The 23,378-nt window shown below is 44.4% G+C and overlaps 1 protein-coding gene across 1 annotated transcript in view; it reads left to right on the top strand.

The window, feature by feature from the left end:
• LOC106989579 (uncharacterized) overlaps positions 1-23,378 on the top strand; it is a 58,588-nt gene that overhangs the window by 9,716 nt on the left and 25,494 nt on the right. The window contains exons 5-6 of the mRNA XM_027051855.2: positions 5,768-6,076; positions 13,292-13,390. Of these exons, the coding sequence (XP_026907656.2) occupies positions 5,768-6,076; positions 13,292-13,390 (408 nt within the window). The remainder of the gene's footprint in view (positions 1-5,767; positions 6,077-13,291; positions 13,391-23,378) is intronic.

The raw sequence follows: 23,378 nt of genomic DNA, 5'->3' as shown, positions 1-23,378 counted from the left end.
ACAGGGAGGGGCCGGCAGTAGGTCTCTGACTTGTCCTGTCCCTTGCTCTCGTGGTTCTCTCCTTCAGTGCACGTCAGAGTCCCCTGTGGAGTTTGGTTAAGATGCCTGCGACCCCCTCACATCCTGCTTCGTGAAGTCTGGGGCGGGGGCCGAGAATCCCCATTGTCCAAGCTCCACGGTCACCTGATTCTAAAATTCAAGGAACACTGCATTGAATCGCAGCTGCCTTCATGGTCGCCTGTGAGGTGGGGAAGCGTCAACACGGGCCACTAAACACAGGCCACTGCAGATTCTTAGCGTGGGGAAAGCTCTGAAGGACAGGAGTGAACAGGGAAATTAGACAGCCATCCAGCATCAGGGGCTTCGGGATGGCCTTTCCACCTCTTCCAACTTAAGTCTTAGGAAATCGGAGACTGACCTACATTGTGAGGCACCCAGGGGTCACCAGAGCACAAGGCTGTGTGTTAGGGGAGAGTGCTGGTGTTCTGGTTTGCTCCTAACCTGTTTTTTCCCAGCTTATGTTCTGAATTCCCTAATAGTTGCTCTTCAAAACTGGTTTACAATTTTTTGGTTTGTATACCTTCTTGAGCACGTAAAAGAGCCAAAGATTAGTGACTCTATCCCTTGAGGCTTGTGCAAAAACATCAACCAAAAGCTAGTTGACCGGACTCCCGTATCACTGAGTAAGCAGTTCTGTTGTAGATGAGGGCCTGTGACTCAGTCGTGGACAACAGGCACGCACACGTGGCTCCTGCTCAGTTTATCTTTTCTTCTTTTTCTTTTAATGTTCATTTATTTGGAGAGGGAGTGAGAGAGAGGACTCTGCACTGACAGTGCTGAGCCCAAGGAGGGGCTTGAATCCACAGCCCTGGGATCATGACCTGAGCTGAAATCCAGAGTCAGATGCTTAACTGACTGAGTCACCCAGGCACCCGGTTTATGTTTTTATTTACAGAGATTATTTTTAATCTTCATTGACATGTCCTCTGATATCCTTCCCTTTGTACCTCACCAGGTACAGCAACAGGCCCTACAACTTCTGGGACTGCCCCCACCCCCCCTCCCCCAGATCATCCCACACAACTCCGGGATCCTCTTCTCCCCACACCTCTAGCTCCTTAGTGGGCCTGAAGTGGTGAGACACACAAGGGACAGGGGAGAAACGAGGGTAGTTAGCGTCTTTACTCCTAACTGCCGTTCTGTCCAGCTGCCATGTCTATCCTATTTCCTCCCCACTACTGTATGTACTCTGCCCCCCTTTCCCGACGGCCCCTATCTCTTGCCCCTGTGTCCATCACCCTATCCCGAACATAGTATCATCACTGGTTGGAACCAGAAGTCCCTGGAGAAATTGATATGTTCTAGCTTCTAAGCTTTAAGTGTGAGCACATTTTCATAATATAATAATAATAATAGTACTATAATTTAGGTACATTGTCAGATTTGCTTTTGGGATTGCAATTTCTGTGACTAAGGGAAAACATCTTGAGTTCACAATAGAGGAAAGCAAATGAACATTTGAAAAACAGCTCACTCTCAGGTTGAGGACCCTTGAGGTGTTATATCCTAAGACCAACATTGGAGCTGCACACAGACGGTGTTGAGGCAGCTGGGGTTGGGTACCTCCTTTTTTACCTCCAGAAAACTGAGTTTGTTTCCCTGAGTGAGGCTGGGGGCTCTCAGCCGGGTGTGTTCCTATTCTCTTCCCAGCTTCCCCTGCCATGCGTCTCTCACTCTTGCAAGCTCTTTGATGGAGGGGACGTCGCTTAGAGATGAGAACCCAAATGAGAATGTCCTTCAGATGCTGTCCATGCTTGTCACCTTGCCTGATTTCAGACATGTTATCCGGACTGAAGTTACTCTTCATAGTAACCTCAAACCTCTAATCTTACTGCTCACTGGAACACGACTCTTAATTTAAACTTGCCTTTGGCTCTCAGTGCTGTTATCTGTGGGTTCCGCCCTTCATCTGCTGTTAAATATATCCGCTCAGGGCAGACATGTTCCTCCATTTGCCTCTAACACCTTTATTTGCTTAATATGAATGAACCCTAGACAAAGATCCAGAATAGTGGGATATGCCTATCATATAGGATACAGTTCATAACTTGGTTAAAAATAAAGGGGGAGGTTTTGTTCTGGTTGTTTCTTATGCTTAAATGTAGTTGCACTACCAAGAAAAGGTGAGTGACCTGGCGTTTCCAGGTAGACATCAAAGGGGCTCAAACTATCCAGGATAAGAAAATAGAGTAGAATAATTGGAGCTAAATGGGCAACACAGGAGAAGACCCTGAGGGGCAAGTGGAGGATGTGACCGAGGTTAGACATGGAATTGGGGAGTGCAGTGCACAGAGAATGCCTCACAGTGAAGTCCACAGTACGTTGTTCTGAATAAAAGGTAGATGTAGAACAGTGACAGGCTCCAGGCTCGTTTGAATAGCTTATCTTCGCAGATTTTGAAACCATCAACAACAGGTGGCAGGATGGAAAGGAAAAAGGACACTGAAGCAAGTCCAAGGTAGAAATGTCAGTCCAGAGTAGTGACATAACAGCCAGCTGGAGCAATTGGTGCAACACTCAAAATGATGAATCGCGAAGCGGTGGCTTGGGAATAACATTAAGGATAAGAGTGAGATTGACTGGCTTCTCTTTTCTGGTTGATTCAAGGTAAACAAGATACCTAGTGTTTAAGACAAAAAGCTCCTGTAGGGTTTTGGGGAGAATCAAATTGCTAAAGCAGTGAAAAGTGAAGGAGGCTCAGGATGAAAAGTAACATGACAAACAGGAGCTCCAGGGGGTGTAATAGGGGTTGCAAAGGGAAGAAAGATGGGCCTCTTCCAAAAGAAACCTCAGTTGTAGGAACAGGCTCCTGGAATTTTGGGTAGGAGATAAAGCTAATGCGGAAACAGTGAGACTGAGCAGGGCTCCAAATTGAGAAATGTCCGCTGTGTGTTGAGGGCAGAGGTGGAGAGCACGAAGCTACCAGAACGTGGAGCAGCTCCACTCCCGTACCCTGAATGGAAGTAGCCTCTTGTTACATCCCATAGATGATCTGTTCCAGAACTCTTACAGTCAGAGTCCTTATTGGCCATCTTTTGGAGTCAAGAAAAGGATTTGTTAGTAACATGTAACATCAACAGCTTATTAAGGGCCAGGCATTACTAACGTGCTTTACATGGTTGTATTTTTAGCTGTGAATTGGAGGAGTTGAAGCTGCCTCAGGTCACAAGGTTGGAATGTGGTGGGGCCAAGATTTGAAGGCCAGTGGCCCAGTTCCAGAGCCCATGCTTCCTTGTCTAGTTCAGTTGAAGGAACCCTGTGTTGCAGTCATAATCAAGTAATTATCTGGAAAATCTGTCACTATCCTGGAAGATACTTCAGAAACCCCAGAGTCCTGGGTCCAAACACCCAAGGCTAATAATACCACCACCACCCTCTCTGCATACCAACTCTTGGATGAGGTTTGGTCAGCATAACATGAGCCCTAATTCTTGTTGCCTCACAAGGAGGGTGCCCACAGGAGACATTTCCGCTAAAAATGGGCTCTTTAGAGAAAGGGATCCCCCTCCTGGCTTAGAGCTGAAATTCACTCTGACAGAATAGGAGATTTTTGGCAGTCTCCACTGATGCACATCAGAAAGCTATCCCGTTTTGCATCTACCCAGTAGCCCAAATGGATCTCTTCTATGTAGCCAATACCACTTCTGGGATGAAAGAAACCATCATTATTATACAAAGTAGTCCTTTCAGGTGCCTGTCCTGTCCCCACAGCCCAGAAGTTGAGCAGCAAGTGCTTGTTCAGCTTGGTGATGATCACGTGATAACCTTTATTTTCAACGTCCATCCTTTCGCACTGAAAAGTTCTGTCGCGGCTGCTCTAGCACTTCCTTTTGCTGGCATTTCTGCACATCCTGCCATTCCAAATACTGGGTATAACTGGCAAGGAGTCCTTGCACATTTTTTACACACGTATTTCTGTAAATAGAGGGACAGTATATACGTATGGATATATTTTGTAAAAATGTGTTGTGTATGTTTTATACATACAATAAGATTTTGACAAAGCCAACCGTGATGAGTATTTTCAGCTTCTCAGCTGATCAGCTCCTTAGCTCACGTAAGACCACCGTTGAAAGCCGGGAGTTTTCCCTTGATTTCATGGAAACCATGGATTCTCACCCATGGCTCTGAACGCCCATCAGCCCATCAGTCAAGGCTCGTCTTCCACCCGTCTCAGTTGAAGGTGGTCTTTGGGTAGGTCTTTAGCCTAAAAGGCCTGGTCCTGGATGTCCCAAGGGCTTTCTAAGTGAAGGTTACTAGTAACCAGTAACCTAACTGTAGTAGTTAGGTAACTGTACTAGAAGGTAACTAGTACCTAGTAACAACCAAGGGTTAGGTGTTTATTGGTTCCTCTCTAAGCCTGATACGCATATTTTACTTTTTGAGCTAGTGCTTCGGTGTGCCTACTTCACTGGGATACTTAGGAGCAGGTATCTCATCATCTCATACCCGCTAAAAGTGGCAGCTTACAGTTTACTGTAAATTCCAGCTGAGTGAGTTTGGGCAAGCGGTTTACTAGCCTTGTGTCTCACTTTCCCCTTGGGGAACATGGCGATAGTACCACCATCTCCTGGGGCAGTTAGGTGGGCTGAGTGGGTTACACGCGGAGCACTTGGACGGCGCTTAGCGCCTCTGAGGTGCTGTACGGCCGTTTGCGGTGTTCGGTCACCGGGAGCGCCCGCCGCAGAGGTCACCTGTCCCCGCGCGCAGTTCCCCCAGGACTGGTGCCAGGTGCGCCACCCAGTCCCGCAGTCGTCGTCCTCCGTGGGGACAGGCCTCCCCGAGCGGCAGGGGGAGTCCTCCCCCTGGTTACCGGAGATGACGCAGCCCAGGTTCGCGCCCTTTGTCTTCGGGGGTGGGGGAAGGCGGCTCTGGCTCGGTCGTGCGGCGGGAGGTGGGCCCCGACGGGATGCTCTGCGGGGCGGGGACTCGGCCAGGCAACCACCGAGAGGAGAAGGCCTCCAGATTCCTAGAGGAGACCGGTGGCGCCGCGGCCGGGGCCCGCAGCTGACCGGGAAGCGCGCGCTCCGCCGGCCTCGGCGCGCACCTGTATCGGGAGAGGGCGGGTTGGTACCCCTGCGCGCGCCAGGCTGGCTCTGCCTCTGACCCGGCATCTGGGACTGCGGGGGCGGGGGACGGGGGGGGGCTTCGGTCAGACTTCAGGGTTCCAGGGGAAGTCGAGGATGGCCTCCGAGTTTTGAATTGTATTAGGATACCTTGGCTGTGGGACGGTGGGAGTGGCTGGGGAGGTGATCTGACTCACGACTAGAAGCCACTTCCCGGTTTTGTGATTTAGCAAACGATTTGATCCCTCTGTGCCACAGTATCATTCAGCTGTCAGTGGAATTATAATAGTGTCTACTTAAATGAGTAAATTTGTAGTCACTTTTAAATAAATATTAGCTGTTATTATTTTCTCATTTCTCATGTTATCCTCTTATCATTTACTTGGGATTCTCTGGGAAGAACCGAAGGGAAGAGCGCCATGGTCTTTCAAGCTTTATTAACTAATATTTAGGAAGTAAAAGATTTTAGCATAGGATGCTAGCTAATGATTTGCAAAGCCACTCCCACTCTTCGAATGTATTTAGCTTCCTAACAAAGTTCCTTTTTCTTTCAGTGCATTGTCTGAGTAGTGAGTTCTTGCGTAAAAAAAGAGCTTAACAAAGGTTAGAGGTTTTGTTAACAATGTTATTTTGTGTCCCAGGAAGAAGACCGACTACAAGGAAATACTTCTGAAAAACCAGCGTGAACCTCAAGCTGGAGTGAATCTTCTCCTGAGTGCTCTCATTCCAGAATGGCGTTCCTCCTGTGGGAAGGTCCCTAACGTGACTGATGGCCGAGGGAGAGGGCTGGCTGTGCCTGGGACCACGCTGACAAAGAAGTCACGGATATTCCTTCAGACCTTTAAGTTGCTACTACCCAAGATAGCTGCCTGCCCCCCACCCCGGGGCTGCCAGACGACTCAGAGAACTTTACTTGCAGGTGCTGAGATCAGAAACAGACCAAGGAGCAGGTGCTGAAGTAGGTCCTGACACCTCCCTAGGGAGCTGCACAGTTAGGCAGGGATAATACCCAGAATGTGGAGAAGAGGCATCACTTGTGCTAGAGAAGTTGGAGACAGCTTGGAGGGAAAGCCATCAGGTGGAAAGGGTCGGGATAATCGCTTGTGTTATGGCTTGACTAGTGAAAGCCCTCTGGAATGGCACAGAAAGCAGTAAAGCTGAACTGTAGGATCCACCATATGTCTCTGAAGTGAAAACCCAGCGCCTCCCTCGGGGCTTTAATTCCCCCTGGTATTTGTGCACACCGGGAAGCTTCCGATGTTGGGTTGTTGTTTGGGTGTTTTTACTGAGTGTTTAACTTCAAATTCAGTTTTCCAAGACCAGCTTCATCCTATTGGCTCTAGGGTCCAGGCTAAAGGAGAGAACAAGATATGGCAGAGAAAGTACTTCGGAATCCGAGGCTTCACATGCAGCCTGTTAAGACCCAATTTTAGTTTGACTTTCATCATTATTGCCTTTTGAAACAGAAATCCAGTGAGAAAGGGTGTCTGCAGAGAGAAGAGATCCTTGAAAAGAAGCTTCTTGGGTCTCTCATTAGTTCATGTCCTTTCCCTTGAAAACTTGCCCCTGTGTCCTTGTTGTCTGCCCATTTCTTTAGGTGGAAACTCGGCTATATTTGTGAGCAGTTTTGTTGTTTGGTTTGACCTGTTCAGCTACTTTACTTCAAAGTGCTGCTTTCTTATGTTTTAGTCCTGGACATTACTGGAAAAATTATTTTTCCCGACTTTAGTTCTTCCATATCAAAATAGTATGGAATTTGGAAACATTTTCCCATATCAAAACAGTGTGCATTTTATAACTGAAACCTGGCTATTGCCTCAAGTTAACTTTTGTCATATCCCACTATTCATTGATTCACTCAACCGATATTTGTAGAGCATTTATTTGTCTGTAGTAGTGGCCTAGGTACATTTCAGTTGGTATAAATGATCCTTTTGAGTAGTCCTAACAAATTAAAATTTCTCTTGATTTCATTATATTCTATTTTTTATCTCTGGATCCAAACTGGTCTCTTCGTAAGTTTTTTGATTGTACCTTCCTGGTTCTTTGTCACATTTTGTGGGAAAGTCCTCCTTGCTCTTCCGAACTTTCTGCCCAGCTGTCTCTTCTCACTCCACGTGCAACCGCACATGCCTTTTTGGGCACTTTGCCAACCCGAGATGACCGTTTAGACACCTAAAGGCGTGTGCTTTAAGTCAGGCTGGGTTCTACCTTTGTTACCGCTCTTCATTTTTCGTCTCATTCATTGTCTCAGCAGAGGAGACAACTGACATTTGAGTTGTCTGTGCGTTTCTTAGATGGCTGCCCTAAGAACAGAACTAGGGACTGGTCTCCAACTCCGCAGCTGTGAAATGCTGTGGTGGGATCTCCCTAGAACCGCAGCATCTCTGCGCTAAGTGTAGTAGCAGCTTCAGCAACTGGTGAGCCCCGACTCAGCATCAGGGAACACAGGCGCCGCAGAGGACCTCCTTGAGGGCGACAGGTTTGGAAAGGCTTTTCTTCGCAGCGGGTCCCTCCTTTCCTGCCGGGGGACCCACCACAAGGAAAAGCGCTCCGCGTTAGGAGTGTGGGCATGCTTTCATGTACCGTGGCCTTATTTTACATCAGAGAACCCGCACAAACGAGAGCCCGCATAGATGTGGGGACTGAGGAGGCCTTCATTCAGCACGGGACCTCAACGAACTGTACGTGAAGGAAATGGGAACACCGTGGCCCAGAAGTCAGGACCGACTGCACCAGAGAGTCTACGCAGGAGGGAGATCTTGTCAGCGGGATGAACGCGGGCATGCGTTGCATGGAACCACCAGCTTTATCATTCAGCAGTGGAGAATTCGCACCGAAGAGAAACCCAGACAGTGTGAGGAGTATGGAAGTCTTCCGGGTGGTTCCACCTTGGTAAACATCAGTGAATGCGTATGAGAGAGGTTGTTATAAATGGCAGGATCACAGGAAGCTGTATGGGCAGAGACCAAATCTCAACAACAGAATCTCCACAGTATTGAAAAATTAATTTAACGTAAGCGCACAGGTTCCATTCCCCATGGAATGGCTATTCTTAATTGCCCAATTTGGCCAATAAAAACATTCAGTGGATGCCTCAGGTCAAGAAAAGGAAAGGTCAGAGTTCTTTCTCGCTATCTAGAGGAGTCTGCAGATGTGAGCAGCCAGGAATTTTGAAATGAGCTGCTCACCTGCATGTCAGGACTTGGGACACTATCTCCTGCGTGACAGTGCACACTGGGGACATGTTTCTCCCAGGTCTGCCCTCCTCAGAGCTTCATTCAACAAGAGCAGATTACTGTCTGCTGTGGTCATTTTATTTTACTTGTTTATGGGCTGAATAGGTTTGTGTCTGTACCCCAGGACACACAAATCACATTCATAAAGTTTCATACATGTGATGAAGAACCACGTCATTAATTTGTTGGATGCTCCCCTAAATTTGGGACTGCTTCTGTGTTCTCCAGCATAAGGCCATGCAAGTATCCTTCAGAGTATATATTTTCCAGCTTTGGTTTAATTGTTGTTGTTGTTTTTAAGATAGTGAAATTGAGAAATTATGATTAAGATATTTCCCCTTATAGATAATACATTATATAATGTGAAGGCTAATACTTTATGTAACTTGCTTATTATCCTTTTCAGTTCGGAAACAAACTAAAAGGGGAAAAGATGTTTAGAAGCTTTTCAGCAAGTTGTTAATATAGCCCAATCTCTATGAGAGAGAATGAGGCTTATGTATTTTATACTAGGTTACTAAACACAGGAATACTTAGGAATATAGGAATTTAGGAATTCCTAAATATAGGAATAAATATAGATTTTAAAACTTTGCAATGATTATTTCAGAATTCTGAGGGTATTTGCTGTACATCCCTATTTTTTTTTTTTTTTGCATAGGTATTACAGTCCATTTAGAAGATGGACTGCATTCTATAAAAGGTCTTTTTAGCATCTATAGAAATCACATTTTTTAAAAATTATTTTTTAACTTCATTATTATATTATGTGCAAGGATTTTCTAATATTGAACCAACATTGCATTCCTGCAATAAGTCCTGCTTAGTCATGGTGTATTCTTTTCTTAATGTGTTAATGAGTTTGACTGCTAATATTTTACTTACTCCATTTTATTCAATGTTTATATGAAATTGGTCTGTAATTTTTTTTGTACTATATTTTTCAGGTTTAGGTTTCAACATTTTATAAATTTTTAAAAACTGTTTTATTTATTTTTGAGAGAGAGAGAGAGACGGAGTGCAAGCAGGGGAGGGGCAGAGAGAAAGGGGAAGAATTCAAAGCAGGCTGTAGCCTCCCAGCTGTCAGCACAGAGCCGGACGCGGGGCTTGAACCCACAAGCCATGAGATCGTGACCTGAGCTGAAGCCAGATGCTTAACCAAGGGAGCCACCCAGGCACCCCTAGGTTTCAACATTTTAACTGCATTTTAAAAGTAATTACAGGGGCGCCTGGGTGGCGCAGTCGGTTAAGCGTCCGACTCCAGCCAGGTCACGATCTCGCGGTCCGTGAGTTCCAACCCCGCGTCAGGCTCTGGGCTGATGGCTCAGAGCCTGGAGCCTGTTTCCGATTCTGTGTCTCCCTCTCTCTCTCTGCCCCTCCCCCGTTCATGCTCTGTCTCTCTCTGTCCCAAAAATAAATAAACGTTAAAAGTAATTACATTTTTGTTCATTGTTAATACTCTAGAACAATTTATAGAGCATTGGAATTAGCTAGTCTCTGGAGTTTGAATTCTGATGTAAAACCATCTGGGCTGAGTGCTTTTCTGTGGGGCAGTTCCTTGGTAACCTTCTCTGTTTCTTCTATTAAAAAATAGTCTGTTTGGAGGGCACCTGGGCGGCTCAGTCAGCTGGGCATCTGACTTCAGCTCAGGTCATGATCTTGTGGTTCGTGGGTTTGAGCCCCACATCAGGCTCTGTGGCACAGAGCCTGCAGCCTGCTTTAGATCCTGTGTCTCCCTCTCTTTCTGCCCTCCCCCAGTCGTTCTCTGGGTCTCTCTCTCAAAAATGAATAAATGTTAAAAATAAATAAATAAAAAGCCCTTTTGGGCTTTCTATTTATAATGGGGGTCAATTTTGGTGATCTAATATTTGCCTAGAAAATTAACCATTTCATCTATATTTTAAAATTTATTTGCCTCGAATCTGCAATATAATCAGTTATGACTTTTTAAATAGCTTTATTGAGGGAAACTGATGTACAGTAAACTGCAAAGGTATACAGTTGCACATATGTTTTAACATGTACACACCCGTGAAATGATCACCACAATCAATATAACGAACAGATCACCCAAAAAAGTTGCCTTGTGTGTTTTGGTAATTCCTCCCTTGCACGCTTCCCTGCACCCTGCCGTCATCTCCAGACAATCTCTGCTAGAAATTCCTATAAATTATTATAAATTTGCATTTTTTAGAATTATGTATGGATGGAATACAGTATGTTCCTTCCTTTTTTAGGCTTCTTTCATTCAGCATAATTATTTTGATATTCATCCATGTTGTTGCGTATATCAATAATCCATTCTTTTTATTGTTGAGTATTTCATTGTATGGATACACCAGTTTGTTTATACAGTTACCCTTTGATGGACATTTGGGTTATTTCCATTTGGGGGCTCCTAAAATGAAGTTGGTATAAACATTTGTGTACAAGTCTTTGTATACACATATGCTTTCATTTGTTTTCAGTAAATACCTAGGAGTGGGATGGTTGGATCTACGTGATGAGAATATTTTTAACTTTTAAAGAAACTCAAATTGTTTTCTAGTGTCTGTCCTCTTTCACACCCGTACCAGCAGCGCACGAGCTTTCCTTCACTACACATTCTTCTAATACTCGGTAAGGTCGGTCTTTCATTTCACACGTTCTAATAGGTGTGCAGTAGTACCTTATTGTAATTGTGATTTGCATTTCCTAATGACTAAAGATATTGAGCATCTTTTCATGGGAGCATTTGTCGTTCCTATAAAGCCTTTTCCTGAAGTATCTGTTCAAGTTTTTGCCCATTTTTCCCCTTCTCTAAGAAGTACCATTTTGTCAGTCAGCTTGGATAGGCGTATTGTGCAGGGTCAGCCGTTTGTTAAATGCAAAAGCGAGGTAGAAAAATATGACCTTCTAACCTCTAGGGAACTTACTAATTGGGAACACAGAACTTTGTACCCCAAGAATACCTATGGAGCTACCGCCATCACATAGAAATGACCAACTACCCCTCACTCCATACATCCCTTAATGATACAGTTTTCTTCGCTGGTCTGTAGGTATGGAAGAAATCCATGATCTGGAGCCCTGATAGTTTATTCATAGTTTCATTCTACTGGGGCACCTGGGTGGCTCAATCAGTTGAACATCTGACTCTTGATTTCAGCTCAGGTCATGATCTCACGGTTTGTGGGATCGAGCCCCACGTTGGGCTCTGCACGGAGCACATAGCCTTCTTGGGAATCTCTCTTTCCTCTCTCTCTGCCCCCCCCCCCCCCCCGCTTATGCACTCTCTGTCTCTGTCTCTCTCTCAAAATAAATAAACTTTAAAAAATAGTTTCATTCCACTGCTTTTACCCTACAAAGGCAATGCTGTCAGCCATAACAGAAGAGGTAGAGTGGTGACACATCATTAGACTTCATGCTAAAAATGAAGTAACTTAGGGGCGCCTAGGTGGCTCAGTCGAAGTGCCTTACTATTGGTTTCAGCTCAAGTCATGATCTTATGGTTCATGAGTTTGAGCCCTGCATTGGGCTCTGTGCTGACAGCAAGGAACCTGCTTGGGATTCTCTCTCTCCCTCTCTCTCTGCCCCTCCCCCACTCTCTCAAATAAACTTAAAACAATTTTTTTTTTAATGAGGTAACTTAGATTTAATATGGACTACTAGAATCTGAAAGGTCAGGAAAAAGGGGCTGCTTGGACTGCTTCAGTGGAGTTGCCACGAGATGTGGGTGGGAAAAGACCCTATGAAGGTCTTTTATGAGTGTTTTCAAATGTCTTCTCAACCAGAGTGATTTTGTCCCCTGGGAGTCATTTGACCATATCAAGAGACTTGTTTCACAGCTGGCAGGAAGGTGGGGGGTCAGTGTTGGGGGAGGTGAGTTAGTGGTTGGGAGGGGAGAGGAAGGAGATACTGGAATCTAGTGGGTGGAGGTCGGGGATACTGCTGATCGTACAATGCACAGAACAGCCCCTCACAACAAAATTATTCAGCCCAACATGTAAATAGTGCTGAAGTTGAGAAATTTGTTGAAAAGAAGAAAACTGGCAAGAAATGGAAGTAGGAAACACATGTTTTCTTGGTTTAAATTCTGGAACGTTTCTGAGCTTGCTTGCTTTTTTTTTTTTTTTTAATGTTTATTTTATTTTTGCGAGAGAGAGCAGGGGAGAGGGGCAGAGAGACAGGAACACAGAGGATTCAAAGCTGACTCTGCGAAGATAGCAGAGAGCCCAATGTGGGGCTGGAACTCACTAACCTGAGATCATGACCTAAGCCAAAGTCAGATGCTTAACTGATTGAGCCACCCAGACACCCCAAGACTAGCTTTTTAAATGTACTACCTGATTCCTTAGGCTGTATTCTCTCAACCAGGAAATGAAACGCTGAAATCGTCATCCTTTGACTCATGTCCCCACCAGTATTGAATTTAATACCCTACAAAGTTTTTCTGTGGGAAGTTTGTTTTCTCAGCAGGGTATATTAACAGAAAGAAGGGGGGAGAAAGGAGAAAGAACCAGGAGGAGGAAGAAGAATCAACAGGGCTGCCCACTCATATTTCCTACGAGCAAGGCACTTCTTTTGGATCTTGCATGTTCATTGGCTGGTCCCTGATCAAAGGCAGGACAGATAAGTAGCAGGCCGGTAGGGGTAAGGCGCTATTTTTATCTAGCAAGTACTCACAAAGCACTTACTTGCTAAAGGACCATATAGAACAAGCCTGGTCAAGCGGGCAAACAACCCTATAAGGAAAGCGTCTGAACCTTACAGACGGAGTTGAGCCCCCACAGTCCGCGGGAGGAAGGGGTGCAGAGCGCCAGCTTCGGCAGGGAAAGGGAGGGCGAGCCTGGAGAACCGCACCCCGTGGCCCGCTAGGCCCAGCCAGCCGCTCCCTACAACGTCCTCAGGACAACCATCGAGTTAGGGACCTTCATGCCATCCTAGAGCGGCCCGGAAGCGCATCCGGCCGACGCAAAGCGCGGCGGCTCCCGCGGTGGCCGGATGTGCGCTACGGGAGCTCTTCTCGGTTGCCGTCTTCTGCAGGTAGGGCTGGGAGCCCCGGGAGGACGCGGAGTTGGGGGTCGGGCCCGGGGAGGCCTCCATCGTCCTTCCCTCCTGGCCCCTCCCCGACGGCCCCGCGCTGAAGCCGGCCCGGGGCGGGACCGCGCGTGGTGGCTGGGGAGCCGCGGCAGGGCCTTTGGGAGGCTTCGGCCACGGGTGGAGGGTCCGGGCCCCGCTCCGTGGCCTGCGGGACTCAGGGGTCACCTCAGGGAGGCCTGTCCTACGTGCATCCCGACTGCTCTTCATACAGCTCCTACTGCTTCATGTCCTCTATAACCCGCTCTTCGTTTTCGTCTGTTGCTTATTGCCTCACAGCCAACTCACTCCCACCCCGACATGGGTCTGAGCTCCCGACGGCAGAGATTCGTGTCTGTTTTTAACTCGTGAGTAAGAAATGTAAATTGCCCAGAACCGTGCCTGGCGGGAGTTAACAACTGTACGTGTCGACTGTTACTGTTTTGTTCAGGCAGCATCTGGGGCGCCTAAAACAGGCCTGGGACATAGTAGGAACTCAGTGTTTCTGGAATGAATGAATGAATGAATGAATGAGGTTCTTGCCAGAACCTTATGACAAAGAAAGGAAACAAATTTTCTGTGATCAGTTAAGCTGTGTCAGTAAATGCTTCTGAGTAGGGCACTGAGCTGGACGCTGGAGGTAGAGATTCTTAGCAGAGAGAGGCTTTTAGGGCAACAGGGAAAAAAGGAGAGCTAATTGTATGTATGTATGTATAACATAAATAGCAAAGAACCACATGGCTAGCAGTGACAGAAAGTGCTAATGTAATCATTTTTGCCTCTCACCAGTAGGCACTCTGGGTTGTTTTATTATACTAATTTTTACCCAGCATCCAATTTCAGCATCACAAACATCAGTGGCCAGATGACTTGAGGTTACATTGGATTTTTCAGGGAATACAGAGCTAAAAAACACAGCACTCTGTTCCCTGGAAATAATGCAGCTAGAAATTAAAATGTGAAATGAAAAGGAAAATGGAGTGTTTGTGATCTCATTGAGAATGCTTTAGCTCACATGCTTCACTCTTAGGTTGTTTTTGTTTGCTGGGAATTTTTGCTGGTTGGTTGTTTCGGGTTTTGTAGGAGTCGTTGGGACTTACTTGGATATCAGATCTGGGATATTTGCTATTGGACTTGGAATGAGACAAATGGGATTAACAATTTTCTGTTTTCTGACATTTTAGCTACTCCGTTTTCATGTTCTTCACATTTTTAGTGTTACTAGCAAAAGATGGAATTCAACATACTTAGAGTCCTTAATCACTTAACACATCTTTTGGGGAAGGTACAAAACATTATACAGGATTATTGCTAGGACATAACCTTTTCTGTTAACAGAAATCCAGTCACTCTGAGGCATCCACTGAATAACTTGAGGGTTTAAAAGATATATGTACCAACTAAATTGTACATATTCAAATAAGGAAGCATAATTTAGCCGAATAATCAGTCATTAATATCATTTAAAATTTACATCTCCAAAAATGTATATATTTGGGGGCCTGGATAGCAACGTGTTTTACTTTCTAACTCTGTATGGGTAAAACCTCCCCTAGAAGATGGCTTTTGGGGCAGAAGACATAATCCTTGTTGGTGCCCCTTGTAGTCTTGTTTATTTGGTGTGTCTTAAGTCTGACTGTACATGCATATCTACCTCATATGGAGCACCCTTTGTGGATTTTCTTTTTAGATTCATTTGTTGCCTTTTGGTTTTACGGTGACAAAACTTTGCATGTGTAACTATTTTTTAAAAATTCTATTTCCGGGGCGCCTGGGTGGCTCAGTCGGTTAAGCGGCCGACTTCGGCTCAGGTCATGATCTTGAGGTCCGTGAGTTCAAACCCTGCATCGGGCTCTGTGCTGACAGCTCAGAGCCTGGAGCCTGCTTCTGTTTCTGTGTTTCCCTCTCTCTCTGCCCCTCCCCCATTCACGCTCTGTCTCTCTCTGCCTTTCACAAATGAATACATGTTAAAAAAAATTTTTTTAATTCTATTTCCCTCAAAATGCATGCCTATGTAGGTATAGGCCAGCACTCACAATGACAGCTTTTAACTCTTGCCCTGCTTTTACTCCTTGAAGCGCAGCCATCTTGCTCATTTAGTAACTATCTGCCTTTTTCACCCCCCTTCCCCCCCCTTTTTCCCCTTTATTCCCTCCTCCATCTAGTTTTCCTAAATGATAGTCCTCCCTGCAATCTACAGCTACTTTCTTCCTTTCAGTTAATTGGCCAAAGTAGTGAAAGGCATATGAATTTTGGAGTTAGAGACCTATGTTTAAGTAAAAAACTTTAGTTTCTTCCTTTTTTCTTGCATATGTCACTGAACTATTCTGAACTTCAGTTTCCTCATTTGTAAACAGATTATAATACCTAAATTGGCCACTTGTAGGAATTAAAGCATCAATATAAGCATCATAAATGTAAGCCCAGCACAGTACCTGGCATACAGAGGATAGTCACTAAATACTAGTACTTGTCTCTTCACCTACTTTCCTCCCCATTAGATGTCTAGTAGCACCCAACCTTTACCAATGACCATTTCTTTACATGCTTATCTAAAGGCCATTTAAGTCAAATCCATCTTTGGCTCCCTACTGTCTAAAATAACCCAAACTTTCCAGATTCCCCTTTTAAGTAGGTTGGATTACGCCCTCCCCCCTCTTTTTAAAGTTTATTTATTCATTTTTGAGAGAGAGAGAGAGAGAGCACACATGAGCCGGGGAGGGGCAGAGAGAGAGGGAGACAGAGAATCCCAAGCAGGCTCTGAGCTGTCAGTGCAGAATCCAACATGGGGCTCAAACTCCCCAAACCGCAAGATCATGCCCTGAGCCGAATTCGGCCACTTAACCGACTGAGCCACTCAGGTGCCCCAGATTACAGCCCCTTTAAGTGCTCTTTTAGGAACTAGAAATTCCTCCCACATAATAGAGCGTATCCAGTGTTAGATAGAGATGTTTCTTAAAAACACTGGCATATCCCAGTGTAATCTCTGTCAAAACACTAACAGCATTTTCCACAGAGCTAGAATAAATAGTTCTAAAATTTGTATGGAATCACAAAGGATGCTGAAAAGCCATAACAAACTTGAAAAAAAAAAAAAGCTGGAGGCGTCACAATTCTGGACTTCAAGTTATATAAACAAAGCTATAGTAATCAAAACAGTATGGTACTGGCACAAAAATAGACACATAGACCAATAGAACAGAATAGAAAATCTAGAAATGAAGCCACAACTATATGGTCAATTAATCTTTAACAAAGCAGGAAAGACTATCCAATGGGAAAAAGTCTATTCAACAAATAGTGCTGGGAACACTGGATGCAACATGCAAAAGAATGAAACCAGACCACTTTCTTACATCATACACAAAAATAAATTCAAAATGGATTAAAGACCTGGGGCTCCTGGATGGCTCGGTTGAGTGTCCAACTTCATCTCAGGTCATGATCTCATGGTTTGTGAGTTTGAGCCACATGTCAGGCTCTGTGCTGACAGTTCAGAGCCTGGAGCCTGCTTTGGGTTTGGTGTCTCCCTCTTTCTTCTGCTCCCTCACTTGTACTCTCTCTCTCTCTCTCTCTCTCTCAAAAATAAATTAAAAAAAAAATTTTTTTTTAATTAAAAAAATGGATTAAAGACCTAAAATGTGAGACAGGAAACCATCAGAATCCTAGAAGAGAACACAGGCAGTAATCTCTTTAACATAAGCTGTAGCAACTTCTTTCTAGATATGTTTCGTGAGGCAAGGGAAACAAAAGCAAAAATAAACTATGGACACTTAAAAGAAAAAGCTTCTGCACGGCAAAGCAAACAGTCAATGAAACTAAAAGGGAACCTATGGAATGGGTTAATATATTTGCAAATGACATATCTGATAAAGGGTTAGTATCCAAAATACATAGAGAACTTTTAAAACCCAACACCCAAAAAATAAATAAGCCAGTTTAAAAAATGGGCAGAAGACATGAGTAGGGAAAAAAAAAAAAAAGGTGCCTGGGTGGCTCAGTTGGTTAAGCGTCTAACTCTTGATCTTAGCTCAGGTCTTGATTTCAGCGTCATGAGTTCAAGACCTGCCTTGGGCTTTACACTGGGCATGGAGCCTACTTTAAAGAAAAAGTGGGGTGGGGAGACATGAATAGACATTTATCCAAAGAAGACATACAGATGACCAACAGACACATGAAAAGATGTTCATCGTTCCTTACCATCAGGGAAATGAAAATCAAAACTACAGTGAGCTATCACCTCACATCTGTCAGAATGGCTAAAATCAACAACACAAGAAACAACAGATGTTGGCAACAATGTGGAGAAAAGGGAACCCTCTTGCACTGCTGGTGGGAATGCAAACTGGTGCAGCCACTCTGAAAAACAGTATGGAGGTTCCTCAAAAAGTTAAAAATAGAACTACCTGTACCATGCAGCAATTTGCTGGAAGGTATTTATCCAAAGAATATAAAAATGCTAATTCAAAGGGATACATGCACCCTGATGTTTATAGCAGCATTATATACAGTAGTCAAATTTTGGAAATAGCCCAAGTGTCCATCGACTGAAGAATGGATAAAGATGTAGTATGTGTATGTATGTGTGTGTGTGTATGTGTGTGTGTGTATATATATATATATATATATTACTCAACCATAAAAAAAGAATGAAGTCTTGCCATTTGCAATGATGGATGGAGCTAGAGAGGATTATACTAAGTGAAATAAGTCAGAGAAAGACAAATATATGATTTCACTCATGTGGAATTTTTTTTTTAAATTTTTTTTTCAACGTTTTTTATTTATTTTTGGGACAGAGAGAGACAGAGCATGAGCGGGGAAGGGGCAGAGAGAGAGGGAGACACAGAATCGGAAACAGGCTCCAGGCTCCGAGCCATCAGCCCAGAGCCTGACGCGGGGCTGGAACTCACGGACCGCGAGATCGTGACCTGGCTGAAGTCGGACGCTTAACCGACTGCGCCACCCAGGTGCCCCTCACTCATGTGGAATTTAAGAAACAAAACAAACGAGCAAAGAGAGAAAAGAGGCAAACCAAGAAAAAGACTCAACTGTAGAAAACAAACTGATGGTCACCAGAGGGGAGCTGGGTGGGGGGGGGATGGGCTAAATGGGTGATGGGGATTAAGGAGGGCACTTTGTTGTGGTGAGCACTGGGTGTTGTATGGAAATGTTGAATCATAATATTGTACACCTAAAACTAATATTACACTGTGTTAACCAACTGGAATTTAAATAAAAACTTTCAAAAAAAAAAAAGGACATTGGCAGATCCCTATAGGTTAATCACAGAACAGACTCTTAGGGTTTTGGAGCAAAGCCATGCCATTCTTTTCAAATAGTTATTCTCTTTCTGAGAAACAGCTATTGGCTTGCTACTGGACCTTACTAGAGAATAAATGTTTGGCCACAGACCACTAAGTTGTCATGTAACCTGATCTGTTCATCATGAATTGGATGTTATCTGATATACCAAGCCTTAAAATTGGGCACGCACAGCAGCTTCATTATTAAATGGAAGTTGTATACATATGGTCAAGCCTGAGCAGTCTTGTGGACAAATGTAAGTTGCATGAGGAAGTGACCCAAGTACTCAAGACCTTTACTCTTGTTGCATTACTTCTCTATTTCCCTGAACCTATAGCCTCATGAGGAGTTCTCTATGACCAGTTGAAGGAGTAAGAAAACAACTTGGGCCTGGTTTACGGATGAATCTGCATGACATCTACAAAAGTAGACCATTGCAGCACTATAGGCCTGCTCTGGGATGGACAGTCTAGAACAGTGATAAAAGGAAGTCCCCCAGGAGACCTGACTTCAAGCAGTGCCCCTGGTTGTTTATTTTGTTTAGGAGAGAGATGGCCAGAAGTAGGAGTCTAACAATTTTGGTTTGTAGTTCTTGGTTTGGCTGAAATGTTCAAGGAACCATTAGAAGGAGGTCTGGGGAAAACTGAATAGACCTCTCCAAATGAGCAAGAACATGAAGTTACACATGTACCATTAAGTGTTTCACCAAAGGGTGACCTCAGCAGAGGATTTTAATAATTGGGTGGGTAGGGTGACCTGTGTCATAGTTGTCAGCCTCTTTCCGTAGATACTCCTGTCGTTGCTTAATGGGATCCTGAACAAAGTGGCCATGGATGCAGGGATTGAGTTTACGCATGGGCTCACTTCCACTCACCAAGGCCAACCTTGTTAGAGCCGCTGCTGAGTAATCTATGTGTCAACAACAGAAACCAACACTAAACTCTCAGGATGCATCATTTCTCGGTGTGATCAGCCAGCTACTAAAGTACACTCAACTGCTTCCACCATGAAAGGGAAGTGTTTTGTTCACACTGGAATAGACACTTACTCTGGATATGGATTTGCCTTCCTGGCCTGCAGTGCTTCTGCCGAAGCTGCCTTCTGTGCACTTACAGAATGTCTTATCCACCATCATGGTATTCCACACAGTGTCACTTTTCTTTTTTTTTCTTTTTTAATTTTTTTTAAATGTTTGTTTATTTTTGAGAGAGAGACAGAGTGTGAGTGGGGGAGGAGCAGAGAGAGAGGGAGACACAGAATCTGAAGCAGAATCCAGGCTCTGAGCTATCAGCACAGAGCCCGATTCAGGGCTTGAACTCATGAACTGCGAGATCGTGACCTGAGCTGAAGCCAGATGCTTACCGACTGAGCCACCCAGGTGCCCCACACAGCGTCACTTCTGACCTGGGAACCCATTTCATAGCAAGTGAAGTGGACACTGGGACTGTGTTCATGGATCTCCCTGGTCTTACCATAGTCCTCATCATCCTGAAGCACGTGGCTTGATAAAACAGTAAAATGGCATCTTAAAGCCTCAATTATGGCTCAGCTAAGTGGGCATGCTTTGCAGAATTGGTATTGTTTTCCAGGATGCGATATATGCTCTAAATCAACGTCTAATATATGATTCTATTTCTCCCATAGGGAGGGTCAAAAAGTCCAGAAATCAAGGGGTGGAAATAGAAGATACTTCACTCACTCTACCCCTACCAGAAATGCACTAGCAAAATTTTTATTTCTGATACTGACCTTAGTTTCTGCTGGTCTAGGGAGGAATGCTCGCCAAGACGACACCACCTGGCACCACAAGGATTCCATTGACTGGAAGTTGAGACTGATAGCTGGCCACTTTGGGCTCCACAATGCCCCTGAATCAACAAAGTTTCACTAGACTGGCTGGGGTGACTGATCACCCCAAGGGGAAAGTGGGTTGGTACTAGACAATGAGGAATAAGGAGGAATCCAGGAGTTTCTGGGCATATTTTAGTGCTATACGACCTGTGGTTAACGTCGGTGGATGACTATGACAACCCAGCACAGGCCTCAGTCTCATTGGGAATGAAGGCTTGGGTCACTCCACGAGGCAGAGAACCACAAGCAGCTGAGGTGATTGCTGGGTCAATGGGAACATGGAATGGATAGTGAAAGAACGTTGTTACAAATAACAGTTAAGACCATGTGACTAGTTGCAAAAAAAAGCACAGTGGTAGTTATGACTTTCTTGTTTTGCTATGAATGTTTATGTGTATCAACCAGATTTTTTGTTGTCTCTCCTTATCATTTAACATAACATCTGTTGCTGGTAACATGTCGATATAAAGTTAACTTTATACCTCAGTATTTGGGTTATGGGTTTCAAAAGGAGTGAATCAGGTAGGAGATGAATGAACATCAGCAAAGACAAAAAAAAAAAAAAAGTAGGGGAGGGGTAAGGAGAGGGAGAGGGACTTTGTATTGTTTCTTGAGGACAGAGTGTGGTGATGGTTCTATGAGGATTCCAGTATCGTTTAGACGGAAGTGCAGTTTTGTAACTGTCTTTATTAGGCGACTAAGTATGGTTAAGGAAATGGGTATTGGTACCACGTTGACAGGGGTGGATTTTGATGGCTTATGTTGTGTCAGCTTGGCCAAGCTAAACTACACTCCCCAGAATCCTCTTTCGAGTATGTTGCAATTAGGATGGGCTGCAAAGATGGTCCCTTGAGAGTTACCGGGCAGGCAGGAGGCCGCAGCCACTAGGTGGCACCCAGGTGCTGTTGCTAAGCCGCTGGCTCACCAGCGTCTCAGGTACCTGGATCTTACTTCTGCTTGACTCCTGACCCAGCCCTGTGTGTTCAACTCCACACAGGCTCACTTTCCACAGGATACCTTTGTCACAAATGTCAAACGAACAGACACAGGTATTTGCTGGCTTGTGATCTTCCCTTCCTGACTACCTGCTTGTGGGCTTTGGAGCCTCATGAAGGCTATTTAGCCAGCCCCCCAAAAGCATAAGCCTGTTGATAGATACACAGATGGTAGTTAGGTAGACAGATATCCTCTGTTCTCTGGTTGAACCCTGACTGGTACGGGGAAAGTAAGACTCTCTGAACCCAGAGTCTTTGGCCCACGTTCCTTATAAGGTGTTCTTTTTCTTTTCTGGTCATTAAAATTTCTTTCTTTGAACATTCAAACCTGGGTTCTTTTTCAGTTTCTTTGTTTCACTTCTACAGCAGGCAAAGTTTTACCAGTGATTTTCAAAAATGAGTGTAAGCAAATCACCTGGGATCCTGTTAAATGTAGATTCAGTATCTGTAGGTCTGGATCTGAATTTTTAGTAAGTTCCTAGGTGACACTTGTATTACCTTTATTCATTTTCTACTGCCATCTTAACAGATTACCACAAACTCAGTGGTTTAAAACAACCTAAATTTATTATCTCAGAAGTCCCAGTTAACCCAGCTGGTTTCTCTACTCCAGGTTTCACAAGGGCCAGAATCAAGGTGTCAGCCAGTTGGGTTCTTCCTGGTAGGCACCTGGAAAGAATCTGATTCCAAGTTCATTGGTGGACTTCAATTCGGAACTGGGTTCCCCAAATCCTGATAGAAGAAAGCAAAGAAGATCTGAATGAATGGAGACACACTGTGTTCATGGATTAAAAGACACAACACAGTAGGGATCTGTTCTCCCTACACTGATAATAAATCAGGTTTGATACAGATCCTATCAAATCTTAGCAAGGAGTTTTCGTAGATACAGATAAGCTTCTTCTAAAATTTATATGGAAAGCCAAGGGATCTGGGAAAAACTAAAATATGAAAAAGAATAAAGTAGGAGGAGTCAATGAGCCTGATGTAAGCTTACCATCCACAGTGGTGCAAACAGAGTTCAGTGCTGTGGACCACAGGTCCACACGGAAATGCCCAACTGATTCTTTGCAAAGGTGCAGAAGCAATTCAGGGGAGAAAGGATAGCCTTTTCAGAAAATGGTGCTGGCACAAATGGATGTCCATAGATCAAACAGAACAAAAACAGCCTAAATCTCACACCCTATACAAAAATCAGCTCAAAATGAATCATGGATGAAAATATAAGACCAAAGCCTATAAACCTTTTAGAAGAAAGCATAGGAAATAATCAGGACCTAGATTTAGGCAAAGATTCTTAGAATTGGTATCAAAAGCATGGTGATTAAAGGAACAGTTAATAATTTTTTCTTCACCAAAATTTGAAAGGGTTGTTCTGTGACTCTTTCCACCATCTTGGAGCCTGTGGATTCAGGACTCCTGAAACGACAAATATGTCTGGAAGGCTGTGGTCCAAAGCCATTTTTGCTGGCTATAAGTGGGGTCTCCGGAACCAGAGGGAGCACACAGCTCTTCTTAAAATTGAAGGTGTTTATGCTTCAGTACTGAATTCTGTCTAGGCAAGAGATGTGCTTATGTGTACAAAGCAAAAAACACCACGGTGATTCCTGGTGGCAAACAGAATAAAACCAGGGTAATCTGGGTAAAAGTAACTTGTGCTTAGAGAAACAGTGGCATGTGACAAATTCCAAAGCAGCCTTCCTCCTAAGGCCACGGGCCACAAAACCTGTGTGATGCTGTACCTCTCACGGATTTAAAGTAACTAAAAGTGAGAGCACCTGGGTGGCTCAGTCGGTTGGGCA

The sequence above is a fragment of the Acinonyx jubatus genome, chromosome B2, assembly GCF_027475565.1.
Source record: "Acinonyx jubatus isolate Ajub_Pintada_27869175 chromosome B2, VMU_Ajub_asm_v1.0, whole genome shotgun sequence".
Lineage (NCBI taxonomy): Eukaryota > Metazoa > Chordata > Mammalia > Carnivora > Felidae > Acinonyx > Acinonyx jubatus.
Note: the sequence above shows the minus strand (reverse complement) of the source record. Positions and strands in the feature narration are given on the sequence as shown.